Here is a 22,114-nt window from a genome sequence, read left to right as displayed (position 1 = left end):
TTTCAGGGCTGCAGTTGATCCATGGGGGCATGATGGATTCCCTCTCCCCCCACATAAGCACAAGACGTGGCTCCAGTCACGTCACGAAGCTTGTGAAGCCCAACCTCATCCTGATCCCTTTCTCTGTGGAGCTCTGTGGTCTGAGCCAAGGGGAGGAGAGACAGGTAAGAGAGAGATGACAGAAAGTGAGCTCAGAACTGTCCGCTCCTCTCTCATCCTGGAGCTGAGCAACTCAAGGCCTTATACTTAGAATAACCTTTGACATCACCCAGTCTAAGCTCCCATTGGATGCAAGACCCCATCTACTGCACCCCTGTCCAACGGCCACTCCACTTTACTTGAACAGTCCCAGGGTCAGGGAGAGCACTGATACAATTCTCCATGATGCTCTACACTTTAACTTTATACCCTTGTGCTTCTCTCCCTGCAGGGCAGATTCCTAGAAGTGGGGTTCCTGGGTCAAGGGATGCACACCTTGTTCGTTTTGGTGACTCCACGGGTTGGGCTGATTTGAGTCAGCATGTCGGAGTCCCGGGGAGACACAATGAAGGAAGGACTTCCTAACTGTGAATGATGTTCCCCAACTCCTGAGACTACATGGGCTGGGGTAAGTGTTCAAGCAGAGACCAGAGAGTCAGGATGCTGTAGGAGGGATTACAGCCCTAGTGATGAGACCAGTGCAGCCGAGGTGATACCTAAGGTGTCTCTGAAATTCGGCCTCGTGGGACAAGGTGGTGCAGCACTCGGAACCTCTCCAGTGTGGTGACTCCTGTAGTGATAGCTCGTGTGTCCCTGACCCTTTTCAACAGTAGAAGGTATTTCCCAGGCGAGTCTCAGAGAGCACCAAAGGCTATGAAGGACCAGCTTTGCCTTGCTCTCCCAAAGCACCCTGCCCCGTGTTCTTGAGTCCCTGTAGGTGCTTACCACTAGGATGTCGGCATCCTCTGTAGTCGCTGCATCTCCAGTTTGGAGCATCGGGGTACTGCTGTAACTGTCTACCGGTGGTCTCAGGATATAGACAAGCTTTTCCCAATAGGAAAAGAGGTCTTCTTGTGCGTCGGAAGAGGGGCACAGCTGCAGGTAGAAAGTCCGGCCGGTAGCAAGACTCAGGCACAGCTGCTGTTTCTCCCGGTTGTGGATGGAGATCTTGACAAACTTCAAGGGGAGCAGCCTGGTGAGCTCTAGGGTCTTCACGGGCTTGCAACCTCTCCCCTTGGTGATCCCGGCACAGACTTTCCTTGGTCGGGCCAGCAGCATGACGTCAGGTAGTGGGAAGAGGGGGCTGGTGGATGCGACGCCCACAGTCACCGTTTGGACGCGGTTGTCTAGGTCGATCAGTTCTCCTTCCTTGCTGACCTGGATAAAGTCGCTCTCAAACATGGGAGCGTACTTGAAAATGTCATACTCTCCTCCCTCGTACAGTTGTCGTTGCAGGACCCCCATGGAGGTCCTCGACACCCCCACTGAACAGTAGCTATTGGCCGTGTAATGAGGTAAACTCTCACTGCTCATGGCTCTCTTCGTTCAAGACAGAGCCACCAGCCACAAGTTGAGCCTCGGAGAGAGAGAGAGAGGGAACGAAAGCACCTCGTCACCTCCCTGCAGGACTCTGCCAGAGTCTCTTGACCCGACCCTATTTATACCGCAAGCCCTTTGTGACCCGTCACCATCGCATCACACACCCCTTTGTTGAGCCTCCAAGCCCCCACCCCCTTGGGGCAGGCTCACCAGCCTCCCCCTAAACCAACCACCACGTCCATAGGGAACAGGCTGACCCTGCCAGGGTATAGGTGTGGGTAGGCCGGATAGTCTTTCTACTCAAACGGTTGAGAAAACCCTCCTGCTCTTGTAAATATCTGGGTGGTTTCCAGTCTTGTTGTTGTTACAAATCTCCATCATCTTGGCGCTTCTGCTGAACGATGTCCTGGGGATAAAATCCTGGAAGTGGACCGTGTACTTGCTGAGGGCAGGCATCCTATGGGGATTGCTGTTCTCTGTGCCCCCAGCGTATATAGCACAGTGCTGGCAGGAGCTTAGAAAGAGTGCTACCTGTCAGAGTCCCATTGGTACTGTCATTTCCAGGATATGGAGAATTTTCTCACCCATTTTCTCTTTTCAGGGAGGCTAACTTTTTATATTTATATATATTTTTTACAGTTTTAGAAACTGTTTTTATTGTGAAATATAACACACATTCATGAAAGTGCACAAACCGTAAATATATAGCTTAATGAGTAACAAGAAAGTGAGCACCCTTGTAGCTGCCACCCAGAGCAAGAAATAGAAGCCTGCCAGCCCCTCTTCTGCATGCTCCCTCCCCGCAAACGGAACCCAACCTTGGCTTCTATTTTTTTTCTTTTCCCCCTTCTTTTTTATTGAGGTCTAGTTGATTTACAAGGTTGTGTTAATTTCTGTTGTGTTAATTTCTTCCGTTAATTTCTGATTCAGTTTCATGTGTGTTCTTTGTGTATTTCATGTATAGTCTTTTTCCTATTCTTTTCCATTATGGTTTATCACAGGATACTGACTACAGTTCTCTGTGCTCTACAGTAGGACCCTGCTGTTTATCCACCCTGTAGTTTGCATCTGCTAATCCCAAACTCCCAATCCTTCCCTGCCCCCAACCCCACTGAAAACCCCAAGTCTCTTTTCTATGTCTGGGAGTCTGTTTCTGTTTCGCAGATATGTTCATTGGCATCGTACTGTAGAGTCCATGTATAAGGGATATCGTATGGTGAGAAATGTTATTTTTTAAATAGGCTTCCCAGGTGATCCTTATGCATGTGAATGTTGGAGAACTACTGTCTTCCACTGTAAAGTTATGGCATACTGGGGCGGAAAGTGGCCCCCCCCGGACCTCCTAGCCCAGTGGTTTTCCAACTTGGCTGCTGCACAGTAGAATTATTGGGTGAGATTTTTAAAACTCCCAGTGCTGGAGGGCTTACCCCACCTAAATGTCATCAGAATCTCTGGGATTGGGGTCAGGCTATCAATGTTTTTTTTGTTTGTTTTTAAGCTCCCCAGGGAACTCGCAACATACAACCAAGGGTAAGAATCACTGCAGCGGTCCAATCCATTGGTTTTACAGTTGGGGACCCCGTGGCTGCCCACAGAGGTACCATTACAGAGAGGCAGAGTGACCCAGGAGAGTCAGTGGCCCAGACAGGATAGGAACTCAGATTTCCGGACTCGTCGTTGGTGCTGCTTCTACCATAAAGATTGTGTCCCTTTGTTGAGCCAATGACAACCCTGATCCCCCCGTGTTCTGTTTTATCCTACACAAAGTAAAATAACTCCCAATGGTTTGATTTCCTTACAAGCCAGAGAGAGTTTCTGTTTTCATAAGGTGAACCTCTGACCCCAGCTATGGCCTGAAGCTCAGCCCCGGCTGCAGACTTGTCCTCCCTCCACCCTACGTGCCCTGGAGAAGCCTTGCGGGGGAAAACAGGCTTCTCTTTCTGGCAGTGGCTATGCACGTGTGACCTTCGAGCAAGCGACGAAAACCTTTTCCTGTGCTTATTTCCTTGCCTTCTGCAGAGTGCCCATAACCAAACCAGAGTGCTTTGCTGAGAAAAGGGTCGTTTTTCAATAACATAGCCTCGTGCTAGGCACAGCACAGACACCCAATAAATACCTGATGAGTTAAGTAATTAATTCAGCAACGCAAGTATACACATCACACAGTCACTTCCCCCAGCTTATCTTCTCCCCAAACTATTTACATATTAAATCTTATTTCAAAAGATTCGCAACCTCGCAGCGAAAATTTCTGTATAGTGCATCTATTTCCAGCCCTAGTGAATGGCTTAATGATACTTACTACATATCTTCTACAACAAAATTTTGATTCTGGGGTCTCAGGCCAAAGCACAATTCGCATCACAGAAGTCACTGTCAAGTCACTACCAGGCGAGGGGACATAGAAAACACAAGATAGCATTTCTTTTGGAGTTGTATGGTTTCCTTTATTAGAGAAAGTAGGAATTGCCTCTCTAGGGAAGGATGCAAGCCAACCGGGGCTTTGTCTACCTCCCAGTGGCCATGTGTGAGCCTTGGTGCTGAATCAGGAATGACTGAAGCGCCTAAAGAAGGAGAGGATCTCACTGGATGTCTTACTTCGAGTCCCCGAACTGGTGGCGGGCTGGCTCTTCCTCCGTCTGCGAGCTGTCCTCCCCTCCTTTGTCACCTTTGGAGTTTTCATGGCCGCATGAGGACCAGTGGGAGGATGCTTTCTGGGTCTTGTCCCCTCCTGTCCTGTGGTGACCTTCACCTGTCCTGCGGTGATGGGAACGTTTCCTCGCTGAAGACGTGTCCTCCTTTCCTTTTTTTCCTTCCAGGCTTCATCCCTGGGGTGGGAGACCTTCTGGCTTCCATCCCGTTCAGACGTGTAGCCTTCACTCTGCAAGGTGGAGACCACGGGGGCTGCGACCTTCCCTTCAGCTCTTCCAGCAGCAGGCTTGCTGGTTGTGACTGCACCTGGCAACACCACGCTCGTGCTGCTCTCTGGACCATCTGCCCCCGTCGAGGATGTGCTGGCAACATCCGCCGAGACCAGGTTCGTGTCCTGCGGGGATAGGCGGGCAGCACCTGCGGTGGCCTGGCCGGATCCGCTTTCTCCTGGATCCTCGATGGTGGCTCCCGCCAGGCCCACGGTCATCCCTGCCGCCGATCCTTCGGCGCCTTTCAGGGCTGCAGTTGATCCATGGGGGCATGATGGATTCCCTCTCCCCCCACATAAGCCCAAGACGTGGCTCCAGTCACGTCACGAAGCTTGTGAAGCCCAACCTCATCCTGATCCCTTTCTCTGTGGAGCTCTGTGGTCTGAGCCAAGGGGAGGAGAGACAGGTAAGAGAGAGATGACAGAAAGTGAGCTCAGAACTGTCCGCTCCTCTCTCATCCTGGAGCTGAGCAACTCAAGGCCTTATACTTAGAATAACCTTTGACATCACCCAGTCTAAGCTCCCATTGGATGCAAGACCCCATCTACTGCACCCCTGTCCAACGGCCACTCCACTTTACTTGAACAGTCCCAGGGTCAGGGAGAGCACTGATACAATTCTCCATGATGCTCTACACTTTAACTTTATACCCTTGTGCTTCTCTCCCTGCAGGGCAGATTCCTAGAAGTGGGGTTCCTGGGTCAAGGGATGCACACCTTGTTCGTTTTGGTGACTCCACGGGTTGGGCTGATTTGAGTCAGCATGTCGGAGTCCCGGGGAGACACAATGAAGGAAGGACTTCCTAACTGTGAATGATGTTCCCCAACTCCTGAGACTACATGGGCTGGGGTAAGTGTTCAAGCAGAGACCAGAGAGTCAGGATGCTGTAGGAGGGATTACAGCCCTAGTGATGAGACCAGTGCAGCCGAGGTGATACCTAAGGTGTCTCTGAAATTCGGCCTCGTGGGACAAGGTGGTGCAGCACTCGGAACCTCTCCAGTGTGGTGACTCCTGTAGTGATAGCTCGTGTGTCCCTGACCCTTTTCAACAGTAGAAGGTATTTCCCAGGCGAGTCTCAGAGAGCACCAAAGGCTATGAAGGACCAGCTTTGCCTTGCTCTCCCAAAGCACCCTGCCCCGTGTTCTTGAGTCCCTGTAGGTGCTTACCACTAGGATGTCGGCATCCTCTGTAGTCGCTGCATCTCCAGTTTGGAGCATCGGGGTACTGCTGTAACTGTCTACCGGTGGTCTCAGGATATAGACAAGCTTTTCCCAATAGGAAAAGAGGTCTTCTTGTGCGTCGGAAGAGGGGCACAGCTGCAGGTAGAAAGTCCGGCCGGTAGCAAGACTCAGGCACAGCTGCTGTTTCTCCCGGTTGTGGATGGAGATCTTGACAAACTTCAAGGGGAGCAGCCTGGTGAGCTCTAGGGTCTTCACGGGCTTGCAACCTCTCCCCTTGGTGATCCCGGCACAGACTTTCCTTGGTCGGGCCAGCAGCATGACGTCAGGTAGTGGGAAGAGGGGGCTGGTGGATGCGACGCCCACAGTCACCGTTTGGACGCGGTTGTCTAGGTCGATCAGTTCTCCTTCCTTGCTGACCTGGATAAAGTCGCTCTCAAACATGGGAGCGTACTTGAAAATGTCATACTCTCCTCCCTCGTACAGTTGTCGTTGCAGGACCCCCATGGAGGTCCTCGACACCCCCACTGAACAGTAGCTATTGGCCGTGTAATGAGGTAAACTCTCACTGCTCATGGCTCTCTTCGTTCAAGACAGAGCCACCAGCCACAAGTTGAGCCTCGGAGAGAGAGAGAGAGGGAACGAAAGCACCTCGTCACCTCCCTGCAGGACTCTGCCAGAGTCTCTTGACCCGACCCTATTTATACCGCAAGCCCTTTGTGACCCGTCACCATCGCATCACACACCCCTTTGTTGAGCCTTCAAGCCCCCACCCCCTTGGGGCAGGCTCACCAGCCTCCCCCTAAACCAACCACCACGTCCATAGGGAACAGGCTGACCCTGCCAGGGTATAGGTGTGGGTAGGCCGGATAGTCTTTCTACTCAAACGGTTGAGAAAACCCTCCTGCTCTTGTAAATATCTGGGTGGTTTCCAGTCTTGTTGTTGTTACAAATCTCCATCATCTTGGCGCTTCTGCTGAACGATGTCCTGGGGATAAAATCCTGGAAGTGGACCGTGTACTTGCTGAGGGCAGGCATCCTATGGGGATTGCTGTTCTCTGTGCCCCCAGCGTATATAGCACAGTGCTGGCAGGAGCTTAGAAAGAGTGCTACCTGTCAGAGTCCCATTGGTACTGTCATTTCCAGGATATGGAGAATTTTCTCACCCATTTTCTCTTTTCAGGGAGGCTAACTTTTTATATTTATATATATTTTTTACAGTTTTAGAAACTGTTTTTATTGTGAAATATAACACACATTCATGAAAGTGCACAAACCGTAAATATATAGCTTAATGAGTAACAAGAAAGTGAGCACCCTTGTAGCTGCCACCCAGAGCAAGAAATAGAAGCCTGCCAGCCCCTCTTCTGCATGCTCCCTCCCCGCAAACGGAACCCAACCTTGGCTTCTATTTTTTTTCTTTTCCCCCTTCTTTTTTATTGACGTCTAGTCGATTTACAAGGTTGTGTTAATTTCTGTTGTGTTAATTTCTTCCGTTAATTTCTGATTCAGTTTCATGTGCGTTCTTTGTGTATTTCATGTATAGTCTTTTTCCTATTCTTTTCCATTATGGTTTATCACAGGATACTGACTACAGTTCTCTGTGCTCTACAGTAGGACCCTGCTGTTTATCCACCCTGTAGTTTGCATCTGCTAATCCCAAACTCCCAATCCTTCCCTGCCCCCAACCCCACTGAAAACCCCAAGTCTCTTTTCTATGTCTGGGAGTCTGTTTCTGTTTCGCAGATATGTTCATTGGCATCGTACTGTAGAGTCCATGTATAAGGGATATCGTATGGTGAGAAATGTTATTTTTTAAATAGGCTTCCCAGGTGATCCTTATGCATGTGAATGTTGGAGAACTACTGTCTTCCACTGTAAAGTTATGGCATACTGGGGCGGAAAGAGGCCCCCCCCCGGACCTCCTAGCCCAGTGGTTTTCCAACTTGGCTGCTGCACAGTAGAATTATTGGGTGAGATTTTTAAAACTCCCAGTGCTGGAGGGCTTACCCCACCTAAATGTCATCAGAATCTCTGGGATTGGGGTCAGGCTATCAATGTTTTTTTTGTTTGTTTTTAAGCTCCCCAGGGAACTCGCAACATACAACCAAGGGTAAGAATCACTGCAGCGGTCCAATCCATTGGTTTTACAGTTGGGGACCCCGTGGCTGCCCACAGAGGTACCATTACAGAGAGGCAGAGTGACCCAGGAGAGTCAGTGGCCCAGACAGGATAGGAACTCAGATTTCCGGACTCCTCGTTGGTGCTGCTTCTACCATAAAGATTGTGTCCCTTTGTTGAGCCAATGACAACCCTGATCCCCCCGTGTTCTGTTTTATCCTACACAAAGTAAAATAACTCCCAATGGTTTGATTTCCTTACAAGCCAGAGAGAGTTTCTGTTTTCATAAGGTGAACCTCTGACCCCAGCTATGGCCTGAAGCTCAGCCCCGGCTGCAGACTTGTCCTCCCTCCACCCTACGTGCCCTGGAGAAGCCTTGCGGGGAAAACAGGCTTCTCTTTCTGGCAGTGGCTATGCACGTGTGACCTTCGAGCAAGCGACGAAAACCTTTTCCTGTGCTTATTTCCTTGCCTTCTGCAGAGTGCCCATAACCAAACCAGAGTGCTTTGCTGAGAAAAGGGTCGTTTTTCAATAACATAGCCTCGTGCTAGGCACAGCACAGACACCCAATAAATACCTGATGAGTTAAGTAATTAATTCAGCAACGCAAGTATACACATCACACAGTCACTTCCCCCAGCTTATCTTCTCCCCAAACTATTTACATATTAAATCTTATTTCAAAAGATTCGCAACCTCGCAGCGAAAATTTCTGTATAGTGCATCTATTTCCAGCCCTAGTGAATGGCTTAATGATACTTACTACATATCTTCTACAACAAAATTTTGATTCTGGGGTCTCAGGCCAAAGCACAATTCGCATCACAGAAGTCACTGTCAAGTCACTACCAGGCGAGGGGACATAGAAAACACAAGATAGCATTTCTTTTGGAGTTGTATGGTTTCCTTTATTAGAGAAAGTAGGAATTGCCTCTCTAGGGAAGGATGCAAGCCAACCGGGGCTTTGTCTACCTCCCAGTGGCCATGTGTGAGCCTTGGTGCTGAATCAGGAATGACTGAAGCGCCTAAAGAAGGAGAGGATCTCACTGGATGTCTTACTTCGAGTCCCCGAACTGGTGGCGGGCTGGCTCTTCCTCCGTCTGCGAGCTGTCCTCCCCTCCTTTGTCACCTTTGGAGTTTTCATGGCCGCATGAGGACCAGTGGGAGGATGCTTTCTGGGTCTTGTCCCCTCCTGTCCTGTGGTGACCTTCACCTGTCCTGCGGTGATGGGAACGTTTCCTCGCTGAAGACGTGTCCTCCTTTCCTTTTTTTCCTTCCAGGCTTCATCCCTGGGGTGGGAGACCTTCTGGCTTCCATCCCGTTCAGACGTGTAGCCTTCACTCTGCAAGGTGGAGACCACGGGGGCTGCGACCTTCCCTTCAGCTCTTCCAGCAGCAGGCTTGCTGGTTGTGACTGCACCTGGCAACACCACGCTCGTGCTGCTCTCTGGACCATCTGCCCCCGTCGAGGATGTGCTGGCAACATCCGCCGAGACCAGGTTCGTGTCCTGCGGGGATAGGCGGGCAGCACCTGCGGTGGCCTGGCCGGATCCGCTTTCTCCTGGATCCTCGATGGTGGCTCCCGCCAGGCCCACGGTCATCCCTGCCGCCGATCCTTCGGCGCCTTTCAGGGCTGCAGTTGATCCATGGGGGGCATGATGGATTCCCTCTCCCCCCACATAAGCACAAGACGTGGCTCCAGTCACGTCACGAAGCTTGTGAAGCCCAACCTCATCCTGATCCCTTTCTCTGTGGAGCTCTGTGGTCTGAGCCAAGGGGAGGAGAGACAGGTAAGAGAGAGATGACAGAAAGTGAGCTCAGAACTGTCCGCTCCTCTCTCATCCTGGAGCTGAGCAACTCAAGGCCTTATACTTAGAATAACCTTTGACATCACCCAGTCTAAGCTCCCATTGGATGCAAGACCCCATCTACTGCACCCCTGTCCAACGGCCACTCCACATTACTTGAACAGTCCCAGGGTCAGGGAGAGCACTGATACAATTCTCCATGATGCTCTACACTTTAACTTTATACCCTTGTGCTTCTCTCCCTGCAGGGCAGATTCCTAGAAGTGGGGTTCCTGGGTCAAGGGATGCACACCTTGTACGTTTTGGTGACTCCACGGGTTGGGCTGATTTGAGTCAGCATGTCGGAGTCCCGGGGAGACACAATGAAGGAAGGACTTCCTAACTGTGAATGATGTTCCCCAACTCCTGAGACTACATGGGCTGGGGTAAGTGTTCAAGCAGAGACCAGAGAGTCAGGATGCTGTAGGAGGGATTACAGCCCTAGTGATGAGACCAGTGCAGCCGAGGTGATACCTAAGGTGTCTCTGAAATTCGGCCTCGTGGGACAAGGTGGTGCAGCACTCGGAACCTCTCCAGTGTGGTGACTCCTGTAGTGATAGCTCGTGTGTCCCTGACCCTTTTCAACAGTAGAAGGTATTTCCCAGGCGAGTCTCAGAGAGCACCAAAGGCTATGAAGGACCAGCTTTGCCTTGCTCTCCCAAAGCACCCTGCCCCGTGTTCTTGAGTCCCTGTAGGTGCTTACCACTAGGATGTCGGCATCCTCTGTAGTCGCTGCATCTCCAGTTTGGAGCATCGGGGTACTGCTGTAACTGTCTACCGGTGGTCTCAGGATATAGACAAGCTTTTCCCAATAGGAAAAGAGGTCTTCTTGTGCGTCGGAAGAGGGGCACAGCTGCAGGTAGAAAGTCCGGCCGGTAGCAAGACTCAGGCACAGCTGCTGTTTCTCCCGGTTGTGGATGGAGATCTTGACAAACTTCAAGGGGAGCAGCCTGGTGAGCTCTAGGGTCTTCACGGGCTTGCAACCTCTCCCCTTGGTGATCCCGGCACAGACTTTCCTTGGTCGGGCCAGCAGCATGACGTCAGGTAGTGGGAAGAGGGGGCTGGTGGATGCGACGCCCACAGTCACCGTTTGGACGCGGTTGTCTAGGTCGATCAGTTCTCCTTCCTTGCTGACCTGGATAAAGTCGCTCTCAAACATGGGAGCGTACTTGAAAATGTCATACTCTCCTCCCTCGTACAGTTGTCGTTGCAGGACCCCCATGGAGGTCCTCGACACCCCCACTGAACAGTAGCTATTGGCCGTGTAATGAGGTAAACTCTCACTGCTCATGGCTCTCTTCGTTCAAGACAGAGCCACCAGCCACAAGTTGAGCCTCGGAGAGAGAGAGAGAGGGAACGAAAGCACCTCGTCACCTCCCTGCAGGACTCTGCCAGAGTCTCTTGACCCGACCCTATTTATACCGCAAGCCCTTTGTGACCCGTCACCATCGCATCACACACCCCTTTGTTGAGCCTCCAAGCCCCCACCCCCTTGGGGCAGGCTCACCAGCCTCCCCCTAAACCAACCACCACGTCCATAGGGAACAGGCTGACCCTGCCAGGGTATAGGTGTGGGTAGGCCGGATAGTCTTTCTACTCAAACGGTTGAGAAAACCCTCCTGCTCTTGTAAATATCTGGGTGGTTTCCAGTCTTGTTGTTGTTACAAATCTCCATCATCTTGGCGCTTCTGCTGAACGATGTCCTGGGGATAAAATCCTGGAAGTGGACCGTGTACTTGCTGAGGGCAGGCATCCTATGGGGATTGCTGTTCTCTGTGCCCCCAGCGTATATAGCACAGTGCTGGCAGGAGCTTAGAAAGAGTGCTACCTGTCAGAGTCCCATTGGTACTGTCATTTCCAGGATATGGAGAATTTTCTCACCCATTTTCTCTTTTCAGGGAGGCTAACTTTTTATATTTATATATATTTTTTACAGTTTTAGAAACTGTTTTTATTGTGAAATATAACACACATTCATGAAAGTGCACAAACCGTAAATATATAGCTTAATGAGTAACAAGAAAGTGAGCACCCTTGTAGCTGCCACCCAGAGCAAGAAATAGAAGCCTGCCAGCCCCTCTTCTGCATGCTCCCTCCCCGCAAAGGGAACCCAACCTTGGCTTCTATTTTTTTTCTTTTCCCCCTTCTTTTTTATTGACGTCTAGTCGATTTACAAGGTTGTGTTAATTTCTGTTGTGTTAATTTCTTCCGTTAATTTCTGATTCAGTTTCATGTGCGTTCTTTGTGTATTTCATGTATAGTCTTTTTCCTATTCTTTTCCATTATGGTTTATCACAGGATACTGACTACAGTTCTCTGTGCTCTACAGTAGGACCCTGCTGTTTATCCACCCTGTAGTTTGCATCTGCTAATCCCAAACTCCCAATCCTTCCCTGCCCCCAACCCCACTGAAAACCCCAAGTCTCTTTTCTATGTCTGGGAGTCTGTTTCTGTTTCGCAGATATGTTCATTGGCATCGTACTGTAGAGTCCATGTATAAGGGATATCGTATGGTGAGAAATGTTATTTTTTAAATAGGCTTCCCAGGTGATCCTTATGCATGTGAATGTTGGAGAACTACTGTCTTCCACTGTAAAGTTATGGCATACTGGGGCGGAAAGAGGCCCCCCCCCCAGACCTCCTAGCCCAGTGGTTTTCCAACTTGGCTGCTGAACAGTAGAATTATTGGGTGAGATTTTTAAAACTCCCAGTGCTGGAGGGCTTACCCCACCTAAATGTCATCAGAATCTCTGGGATTGGGGTCAGGCTATCAATGTTTTTTTTGTTTGTTTTTAAGCTCCCCAGGGAACTCGCAACATACAACCAAGGGTAAGAATCACTGCAGCGGTCCAATCCATTGGTTTTACAGTTGGGGACCCCGTGGCTGCCCACAGAGGTACCATTACAGAGAGGCAGAGTGACCCAGGAGAGTCAGTGGCCCAGACAGGATAGGAACTCAGATTTCCGGACTCCTCGTTGGTGCTGCTTCTACCATAAAGCTTGTGTCCCTTTGTTGAGCCAATGACAACCCTGATCCCCCCGTGTTCTGTTTTATCCTACACAAAGTAAAATAACTCCCAATGGTTTGATTTCCTTACAAGCCAGAGAGAGTTTCTGTTTTCATAAGGTGAACCTCTGACCCCAGCTATGGCCTGAAGCTCAGCCCCGGCTGCAGACTTGTCCTCCCTCCACCCTACGTGCCCTGGAGAAGCCTTGCGGGGAAAACAGGCTTCTCTTTCTGGCAGTGGCTATGCACGTGTGACCTTCGAGCAAGCGACGAAAACCTTTTCCTGTGCTTAGTTCCTTGCCTTCTGCAGAGTGCCCATAACCAAACCAGAGTGCTTTGCTGAGAAAAGGGTCGTTTTTCAATAACATAGCCTCGTGCTAGGCACAGCACAGACACCCAATAAATACCTGATGAGTTAAGTAATTAATTCAGCAACGCAAGTATACACATCACACAGTCACTTCCCCCAGCTTATCTTCTCCCCAAACTATTTACATATTAAATCTTATTTCAAAAGATTCGCAACCTCGCAGCGAAAATTTCTGTATAGTGCATCTATTTCCAGCCCTAGTGAATGGCTTAATGATACTTACTACATATCTTCTACAACAAAATTTTGATTCTGGGGTCTCAGGCCAAAGCACAATTCGCATCACAGAAGTCACTGTCAAGTCACTACCAGGCGAGGGGACATAGAAAACACAAGATAGCATTTCTTTTGGAGTTGTATGGTTTCCTTTATTAGAGAAAGTAGGAATTGCCTCTCTAGGGAAGGATGCAAGCCAACCGGGGCTTTGTCTACCTCCCAGTGGCCATGTGTGAGCCTTGGTGCTGAATCAGGAATGACTGAAGCGCCTAAAGAAGGAGAGGATCTCACTGGATGTCTTACTTCGAGTCCCCGAACTGGTGGCGGGCTGGCTCTTCCTCCGTCTGCGAGCTGTCCTCCCCTCCTTTGTCACCTTTGGAGTTTTCATGGCCGCATGAGGACCAGTGGGAGGATGCTTTCTGGGTCTTGTCCCCTCCTGTCCTGTGGTGACCTTCACCTGTCCTGCGGTGATGGGAACGTTTCCTCGCTGAAGACGTGTCCTCCTTTCCTTTTTTTCCTTCCAGGCTTCATCCCTGGGGTGGGAGACCTTCTGGCTTCCATCCCGTTCAGACGTGTAGCCTTCACTCTGCAAGGTGGAGACCACGGGGGCTGCGACCTTCCCTTCAGCTCTTCCAGCAGCAGGCTTGCTGGTTGTGACTGCACCTGGCAACACCACGCTCGTGCTGCTCTCTGGACCATCTGCCCCCGTCGAGGATGTGCTGGCAACATCCGCCGAGACCAGGTTCGTGTCCTGCGGGGATAGGCGGGCAGCACCTGCGGTGGCCTGGCCGGATCCGCTTTCTCCTGGATCCTCGATGGTGGCTCCCGCCAGGCCCACGGTCATCCCTGCCGCCGATCCTTCGGCGCCTTTCAGGGCTGCAGTTGATCCATGGGGGGCATGATGGATTCCCTCTCCCCCCACATAAGCACAAGACGTGGCTCCAGTCACGTCACGAAGCTTGTGAAGCCCAACCTCATCCTGATCCCTTTCTCTGTGGAGCTCTGTGGTCTGAGCCAAGGGGAGGAGAGACAGGTAAGAGAGAGATGACAGAAAGTGAGCTCAGAACTGTCCGCTCCTCTCTCATCCTGGAGCTGAGCAACTCAAGGCCTTATACTTAGAATAACCTTTGACATCACCCAGTCTAAGCTCCCATTGGATGCAAGACCCCATCTACTGCACCCCTGTCCAACGGCCACTCCACTTTACTTGAACAGTCCCAGGGTCAGGGAGAGCACTGATACAATTCTCCATGATGCTCTACACTTTAACTTTATACCCTTGTGCTTCTCTCCGTGCAGGGCAGATTCCTAGAAGTGGGGTTCCTGGGTCAAGGGATGCACACCTTGTACGTTTTGGTGACTCCACGGGTTGGGCTGATTTGAGTCAGCATGTCGGAGTCCCGGGGAGACACAATGAAGGAAGGACTTCCTAACTGTGAATGATGTTCCCCAACTCCTGAGACTACATGGGCTGGGGTAAGTGTTCAAGCAGAGACCAGAGAGTCAGGATGCTGTAGGAGGGATTACAGCCCTAGTGATGAGACCAGTGCAGCCGAGGTGATACCTAAGGTGTCTCTGAAATTCGGCCTCGTGGGACAAGGTGGTGCAGCACTCGGAACCTCTCCAGTGTGGTGACTCCTGTAGTGATAGCTCGTGTGTCCCTGACCCTTTTCAACAGTAGAAGGTATTTCCCAGGCGAGTCTCAGAGAGCACCAAAGGCTATGAAGGACCAGCTTTGCCTTGCTCTCCCAAAGCACCCTGCCCCGTGTTCTTGAGTCCCTGTAGGTGCTTACCACTAGGATGTCGGCATCCTCTGTAGTCGCTGCATCTCCAGTTTGGAGCATCGGGGTACTGCTGTAACTGTCTACCGGTGGTCTCAGGATATAGACAAGCTTTTCCCAATAGGAAAAGAGGTCTTCTTGTGCGTCGGAAGAGGGGCACAGCTGCAGGTAGAAAGTCCGGCCGGTAGCAAGACTCAGGCACAGCTGCTGTTTCTCCCGGTTGTGGATGGAGATCTTGACAAACTTCAAGGGGAGCAGCCTGGTGAGCTCTAGGGTCTTCACGGGCTTGCAACCTCTCCCCTTGGTGATCCCGGCACAGACTTTCCTTGGTCGGGCCAGCAGCATGACGTCAGGTAGTGGGAAGAGGGGGCTGGTGGATGCGACGCCCACAGTCACCGTTTGGACGCGGTTGTCTAGGTCGATCAGTTCTCCTTCCTTGCTGACCTGGATAAAGTCGCTCTCAAACATGGGAGCGTACTTGAAAATGTCATACTCTCCTCCCTCGTACAGTTGTCGTTGCAGGACCCCCATGGAGGTCCTCGACACCCCCACTGAACAGTAGCTATTGGCCATGTAATGAGGTAAACTCTCACTGCTCATGGCTCTCTTCGTTCAAGACAGAGCCACCAGCCACAAGTTGAGCCTCGGAGAGAGAGAGAGAGGGAACGAAAGCACCTCGTCACCTCCCTGCAGGACTCTGCCAGAGTCTCTTGACCCGACCCTATTTATACCGCAAGCCCTTTGTGACCCGTCACCATCGCATCACACACCCCTTTGTTGAGCCTCCAAGCCCCCACCCCCTTGGGGCAGGCTCACCAGCCTCCCCCTAAACCAACCACCACGTCCATAGGGAACAGGCTGACCCTGCCAGGGTATAGGTGTGGGTAGGCCGGATAGTCTTTCTACTCAAACGGTTGAGAAAACCCTCCTGCTCTTGTAAATATCTGGGTGGTTTCCAGTCTTGTTGTTGTTACAAATCTCCATCATCTTGGCGCTTCTGCTGAACGATGTCCTGGGGATAAAATCCTGGAAGTGGACCGTGTACTTGCTGAGGGCAGGCATCCTATGGGGATTGCTGTTCTCTGTGCCCCCAGCGTATATAGCACAGTGCTGGCAGGAGCTTAGAAAGAGTGCTACCTGTCAGAGTCCCATTGGTACTGTCATTTCCAGGATATGGAGAATTTTCTCACCCATTTTCTCTTTTCAGGGAGGCTAACTTTTTATATTTATATATATTTTTTACAGTTTTAGAAACTGTTTTTATTGTGAAATATAACACACATTCATGAAAGTGCACAAACCGTAAATATATAGCTTAATGAGTAACAAGAAAGTGAGCACCCTTGTAGCTGCCACCCAGAGCAAGAAATAGAAGCCTGCCAGCCCCTCTTCTGCATGCTCCCTCCCCGCAAAGGGAACCCAACCTTGGCTTCTATTTTTTTTCTTTTCCCCCTTCTTTTTTATTGACGTCTCGTCGATTTACAAGGTTGTGTTAATTTCTGTTGTGTTAATTTCTTCCGTTAATTTCTGATTCAGTTTCATGTGCGTTCTTTGTGTATTTCATGTATAGTCTTTTTCCTATTCTTTTCCATTATGGTTTATCACAGGATACTGACTACAGTTCTCTGTGCTCTACAGTAGGACCCTGCTGTTTATCCACCCTGTAGTTTGCATCTGCTAATCCCAAACTCCCAATCCTTCCCTGCCCCCAACCCCACTGAAAACCCCAAGTCTCTTTTCTATGTCTGGGAGTCTGTTTCTGTTTCGCAGATATGTTCATTGGCATCGTACTGTAGAGTCCATGTATAAGGGATATCGTATGGTGAGAAATGTTATTTTTTAAATAGGCTTCCCAGGTGATCCTTATGCATGTGAATGTTGGAGAACTACTGTCTTCCACTGTAAAGTTATGGCATACTGGGGCGGAAAGTGGCCCCCCTCCCAGACCTCCTAGCCCAGTGGTTTTCCAACTTGGCTGCTGCACAGTAGAATTATTGGGTGAGATTTTTAAAACTCCCAGTGCTGGAGGGCTTACCCCACCTAAATGTCATCAGAATCTCTGGGATTGGGGTCAGGCTATCAATGTTTTTTTTGTTTGTTTTTAAGCTCCCCAGGGAACTCGCAACATACAACCAAGGGTAAGAATCACTGCAGCGGTCCAATCCATTGGTTTTACAGTTGGGGACCCCGTGGCTGCCCACAGAGGTACCATTACAGAGAGGCAGAGTGACCCAGGAGAGTCAGTGGCCCAGACAGGATAGGAACTCAGATTTCCGGACTCGTCGTTGGTGCTGCTTCTACCATAAAGATTGGGTCCCTTTGTTGAGCCAATGACAACCCTGATCCCCCCGTGTTCTGTTTTATCCTACACAAAGTAAAATAACTCCCAATGGTTTGATTTCCTTACAAGCCAGAGAGAGTTTCTGTTTTCATAAGGTGAACCTCTGACCCCAGCTATGGCCTGAAGCTCAGCCCCGGCTGCAGACTTGTCCTCCCTCCACCCTACGTGCCCTGGAGAAGCCTTGCGGGGGAAAACAGGCTTCTCTTTCTGGCAGTGGCTATGCACGTGTGACCTTCGAGCAAGCGACGAAAACCTTTTTCTGTGCTTATTTCCTTGCCTTCTGCAGAGTGCCCATAACCAAACCAGAGTGCTTTGCTGAGAAAAGGGTCGTTTTTCAATAACATAGCCTCGTGCTAGGCACAGCACAGACACCCAATAAATACCTGATGAGTTAAGTAATTAATTCAGCAATGCAAGTATACACATCACACAGTCACTTCCCCCAGCTTATCTTCTCCCCAAACTATTTACATATTAAATCTTATTTCAAAAGATTCGCAACCTCGCAGCGAAAATTTCTGTATAGTGCATCTATTTCCAGCCCTAGTGAATGGCTTAATGATACTTACTACATATCTTCTACAACAAAATTTTGATTCTGGGGTCTCAGGCCAAAGCACAATTCGCATCACAGAAGTCACTGTCAAGTCACTACCAGGCGAGGGGACATAGAAAACACAAGATAGCATTTCTTTTGGAGTTGTATGGTTTCCTTTATTAGAGAAAGTAGGAATTGCCTCTCTAGGGAAGGATGCAAGCCAACCGGGGCTTTGTCTACCTCCCAGTGGCCATGTGTGAGCCTTGGTGCTGAATCAGGAATGACTGAAGCGCCTAAAGAAGGAGAGGATCTCACTGGATGTCTTACTTCGAGTCCCCGAACTGGTGGCGGGCTGGCTCTTCCTCCGTCTGCGAGCTGTCCTCCCCTCCTTTGTCACCTTTGGAGTTTTCATGGCCGCATGAGGACCAGTGGGAGGATGCTTTCTGGGTCTTGTCCCCTCCTGTCCTGTGGTGACCTTCACCTGTCCTGCGGTGATGGGAACGTTTCCTCGCTGAAGACGTGTCCTCCTTTCCTTTTTTTCCTTCCAGGCTTCATCCCTGGGGTGGGAGACCTTCTGGCTTCCATCCCGTTCAGACGTGTAGCCTTCACTCTGCAAGGTGGAGACCACGGGGGCTGCGACCTTCCCTTCAGCTCTTCCAGCAGCAGGCTTGCTGGTTGTGACTGCACCTGGCAACACCACGCTCGTGCTGCTCTCTGGACCATCTGCCCCCGTCGAGGATGTGCTGGCAACATCCGCCGAGACCAGGTTCGTGTCCTGCGGGGATAGGCGGGCAGCACCTGCGGTGGCCTGGCCGGATCCGCTTTCTCCTGGATCCTCGATGGTGGCTCCCGCCAGGCCCACGGTCATCCCTGCCGCCGATCCTTCGGCGCCTTTCAGGGCTGCAGTTGATCCATGGGGGGCATGATGGATTCCCTCTCCCCCCACATAAGCCCAAGACGTGGCTCCAGTCACGTCACAAACCTTGTGAAGCCCAACCTCATCCTGATCCCTTTCTCTGTGGAGCTCTGTGGTCTGAGCCAAGGGGAGGAGAGACAGGTAAGAGAGAGATGACAGAAAGTGAGCTCAGAACTGTCCGCTCCTCTCTCATCCTGGAGCTGAGCAACTCAAGGCCTTATACTTAGAATAACCTTTGACATCACCCAGTCTAAGCTCCCATTGGATGCAAGACCCCATCTACTGCACCCCTGTCCAACGGCCACTCCACTTTACTTGAACAGTCCCAGGGTCAGGGAGAGCACTGATACAATTCTCCATGATGCTCTACACTTTAACTTTATACCCTTGTGCTTCTCTCCGTGCAGGGCAGATTCCTAGAAGTGGGGTTCCTGGGTCAAGGGATGCACACCTTGTACGTTTTGGTGACTCCACGGGTTGGGCTGATTTGAGTCAGCATGTCGGAGTCCCGGGAAGACACAATGAAGGAAGGACTTCCTAACTGTGAATGATGTTCCCCAACTCCTGAGACTACATGGGCTGGGGTAAGTGTTCAAGCAGAGACCAGAGAGTCAGGATGCTGTAGGAGGGATTACAGCCCTAGTGATGAGACCAGTGCAGCCGAGGTGATACCTAAGGTGTCTCTGAAATTCGGCCTCGTGGGACAAGGTGGTGCAGCACTCGGAACCTCTCCAGTGTGGTGACTCCTGTAGTGATAGCTCGTGTGTCCCTGACCCTTTTCAACAGTAGAAGGTATTTCCCAGGCGAGTCTCAGAGAGCACCAAAGGCTATGAAGGACCAGCTTTGCCTTGCTCTCCCAAAGCACCCTGCCCCGTGTTCTTGAGTCCCTGTAGGTGCTTACCACTAGGATGTCGGCATCCTCTGTAGTCGCTGCATCTCCAGTTTGGAGCATCGGGGTACTGCTGTAACTGTCTACCGGTGGTCTCAGGATATAGACAAGCTTTTCCCAATAGGAAAAGAGGTCTTCTTGTGCGTCGGAAGAGGGGCACAGCTGCAGGTAGAAAGTCCGGCCGGTAGCAAGACTCAGGCACAGCTGCTGTTTCTCCCGGTTGTGGATGGAGATCTTGACAAACTTCAAGGGGAGCAGCCTGGTGAGCTCTAGGGTCTTCACGGGCTTGCAACCTCTCCCCTTGGTGATCCCGGCACAGACTTTCCTTGGTCGGGCCAGCAGCATGACGTCAGGTAGTGGGAAGAGGGGGCTGGTGGATGCGACGCCCACAGTCACCGTTTGGACGCGGTTGTCTAGGTCGATCAGTTCTCCTTCCTTGCTGACCTGGATAAAGTCGCTCTCAAACATGGGAGCGTACTTGAAAATGTCATACTCTCCTCCCTCGTACAGTTGTCGTTGCAGGACCCCCATGGAGGTCCTCGACACCCCCACTGAACAGTAGCTATTGGCCGTGTAATGAGGTAAACTCTCACTGCTCATGGCTCTCTTCGTTCAAGACAGAGCCACCAGCCACAAGTTGAGCCTCGGAGAGAGAGAGAGAGGGAACGAAAGCACCTCGTCACCTCCCTGCAGGACTCTGCCAGAGTCTCTTGACCCGACCCTATTTATACCGCAAGCCCTTTGTGACCCGTCACCATCGCATCACACACCCCTTTGTTGAGCCTCCAAGCCCCCACCCCCTTGGGGCAGGCTCACCAGCCTCCCCCTAAACCAACCACCACGTCCATAGGGAACAGGCTGACCCTGCCAGGGTATAGGTGTGGGTAGGCCGGATAGTCTTTCTACTCAAACGGTTGAGAAAACCCTCCTGCTCTTGTAAATATCTGGGTGGTTTCCAGTCTTGTTGTTGTTACAAATCTCCATCATCTTGGCGCTTCTGCTGAACGATGTCCTGGGGATAAAATCCTGGAAGTGGACCGTGTACTTGCTGAGGGCAGGCATCCTATGGGGATTGCTGTTCTCTGTGCCCCCAGCGTATATAGCACAGTGCTGGCAGGAGCTTAGAAAGAGTGCTACCTGTCAGAGTCCCATTGGTACTGTCATTTCCAGGATATGGAGAATTTTCTCACCCATTTTCTCTTTTCAGGGAGGCTAACTTTTTATATTTATATATATTTTTTACAGTTTTAGAAACTGTTTTTATTGTGAAATATAACACACATTCATGAAAGTGCACAAACCGTAAATATATAGCTTAATGAGTAACAAGAAAGTGAGCACCCTTGTAGCTGCCACCCAGAGCAAGAAATAGAAGCCTGCCAGCCCATCTTCTGCATGCTCCCTCCCCGCAAACGGAACCCAACCTTGGCTTCTATTTTTTTTCTTTTCCCCCTTCTTTTTTATTGACGTCTAGTCGATTTACAAGGTTGTGTTAATTTCTGTTGTGTTAATTTCTTCCGTTAATTTCTGATTCAGTTTCATGTGCGTTCTTTGTGTATTTCATGTATAGTCTTTTTCCTATTCTTTTCCATTATGGTTTATCACAGGATACTGACTAGAGTTCTCTGTGCTCTACAGTAGGACCCTGCTGTTTATCCACCCTGTAGTTTGCATCTGCTAATCCCAAACTCCCAATCCTTCCCTGCCCCCAACCCCACTGAAAACCCCAAGTCTCTTTTCTATGTCTGGGAGTCTGTTTCTGTTTCGCAGATATGTTCATTGGCATCGTACTGTAGAGTCCATGTATAAGGGATATCGTATGGTGAGAAATGTTATTTTTTAAATAGGCTTCCCAGGTGATCCTTATGCATGTGAATGTTGGAGAACTACTGTCTTCCACTGTAAAGTTATGGCATACTGGGGCGGAAAGAGGCCCCCCCCCGGACCTCCTAGCCCAGTGGTTTTCCAACTTGGCTGCTGCACAGTAGAATTATTGGGTGAGATTTTTAAAACTCCCAGTGCTGGAGGGCTTACCCCACCTAAATGTCATCAGAATCTCTGGGATTGGGGTCAGGCTATCAATGTTTTTTTTGTTTGTTTTTAAGCTCCCCAGGGAACTCGCAACATACAACCAAGGGTAAGAATCACTGCAGCGGTCCAATCCATTGGTTTTACAGTTGGGGACCCCGTGGCTGCCCACAGAGGTACCATTACAGAGAGGCAGAGTGACCCAGGAGAGTCAGTGGCCCAGACAGGATAGGAACTCAGATTTCCGGACTCCTCGTTGGTGCTGCTTCTACCATAAAGATTGGGTCCCTTTGTTGAGCCAATGACAACCCTGATCCCCCCGTGTTCTGTTTTATCCTACACAAAGTAAAATAACTCCCAAAGGTTTGATTTCCTTACAAGCCAGAGAGAGTTTCTGTTTTCATAAGGTGAACCTCTGACCCCAGCTATGGCCTGAAGCTCAGC

The 22,114-nt window shown here is 50.5% G+C and overlaps 2 protein-coding genes across 2 annotated transcripts; both read right to left on the bottom strand.

Moving 5' to 3' along the window:
• Positions 1-2: 2 nt before the first annotated feature.
• On the bottom strand, positions 3-4,657 carry LOC309805346 (Golgi-associated RAB2 interactor protein 3-like; the record flags this gene model as incomplete). Its single annotated transcript, XM_082623274.1, has 3 exons — positions 3-140; positions 925-1,518; positions 4,652-4,657. The coding sequence occupies 3 exons, from the start codon at positions 4,655-4,657 to the stop codon at positions 3-5; spliced, it is 738 nt and encodes a 245-aa protein (XP_082479400.1).
• A 26-nt stretch (positions 4,658-4,683) lies between these two features.
• On the bottom strand, positions 4,684-20,248 carry LOC309805345 (uncharacterized protein; the record flags this gene model as incomplete). The annotated part of the gene is made up of 7 exons (XM_082623273.1): positions 4,684-4,821; positions 5,606-6,199; positions 9,333-9,503; positions 10,288-10,878; positions 15,292-15,564; positions 18,700-18,870; positions 19,655-20,248. Coding segments are annotated over 7 exons (2,532 nt in total), but the record flags the coding sequence as incomplete, so codon positions are not given.
• Between the last annotated feature and the right edge of the window lie 1,866 nt (positions 20,249-22,114).

Source organism: Mesoplodon mirus (assembly GCF_964341445.2).
Source record: "Mesoplodon mirus genome assembly, chromosome: 5".
Classification (NCBI taxonomy): domain Eukaryota; kingdom Metazoa; phylum Chordata; class Mammalia; order Artiodactyla; family Ziphiidae; genus Mesoplodon; species Mesoplodon mirus.
The sequence above is the reverse complement of the archived record's forward strand: the minus strand, read 5'-3'. Positions and strand labels throughout refer to the sequence as shown.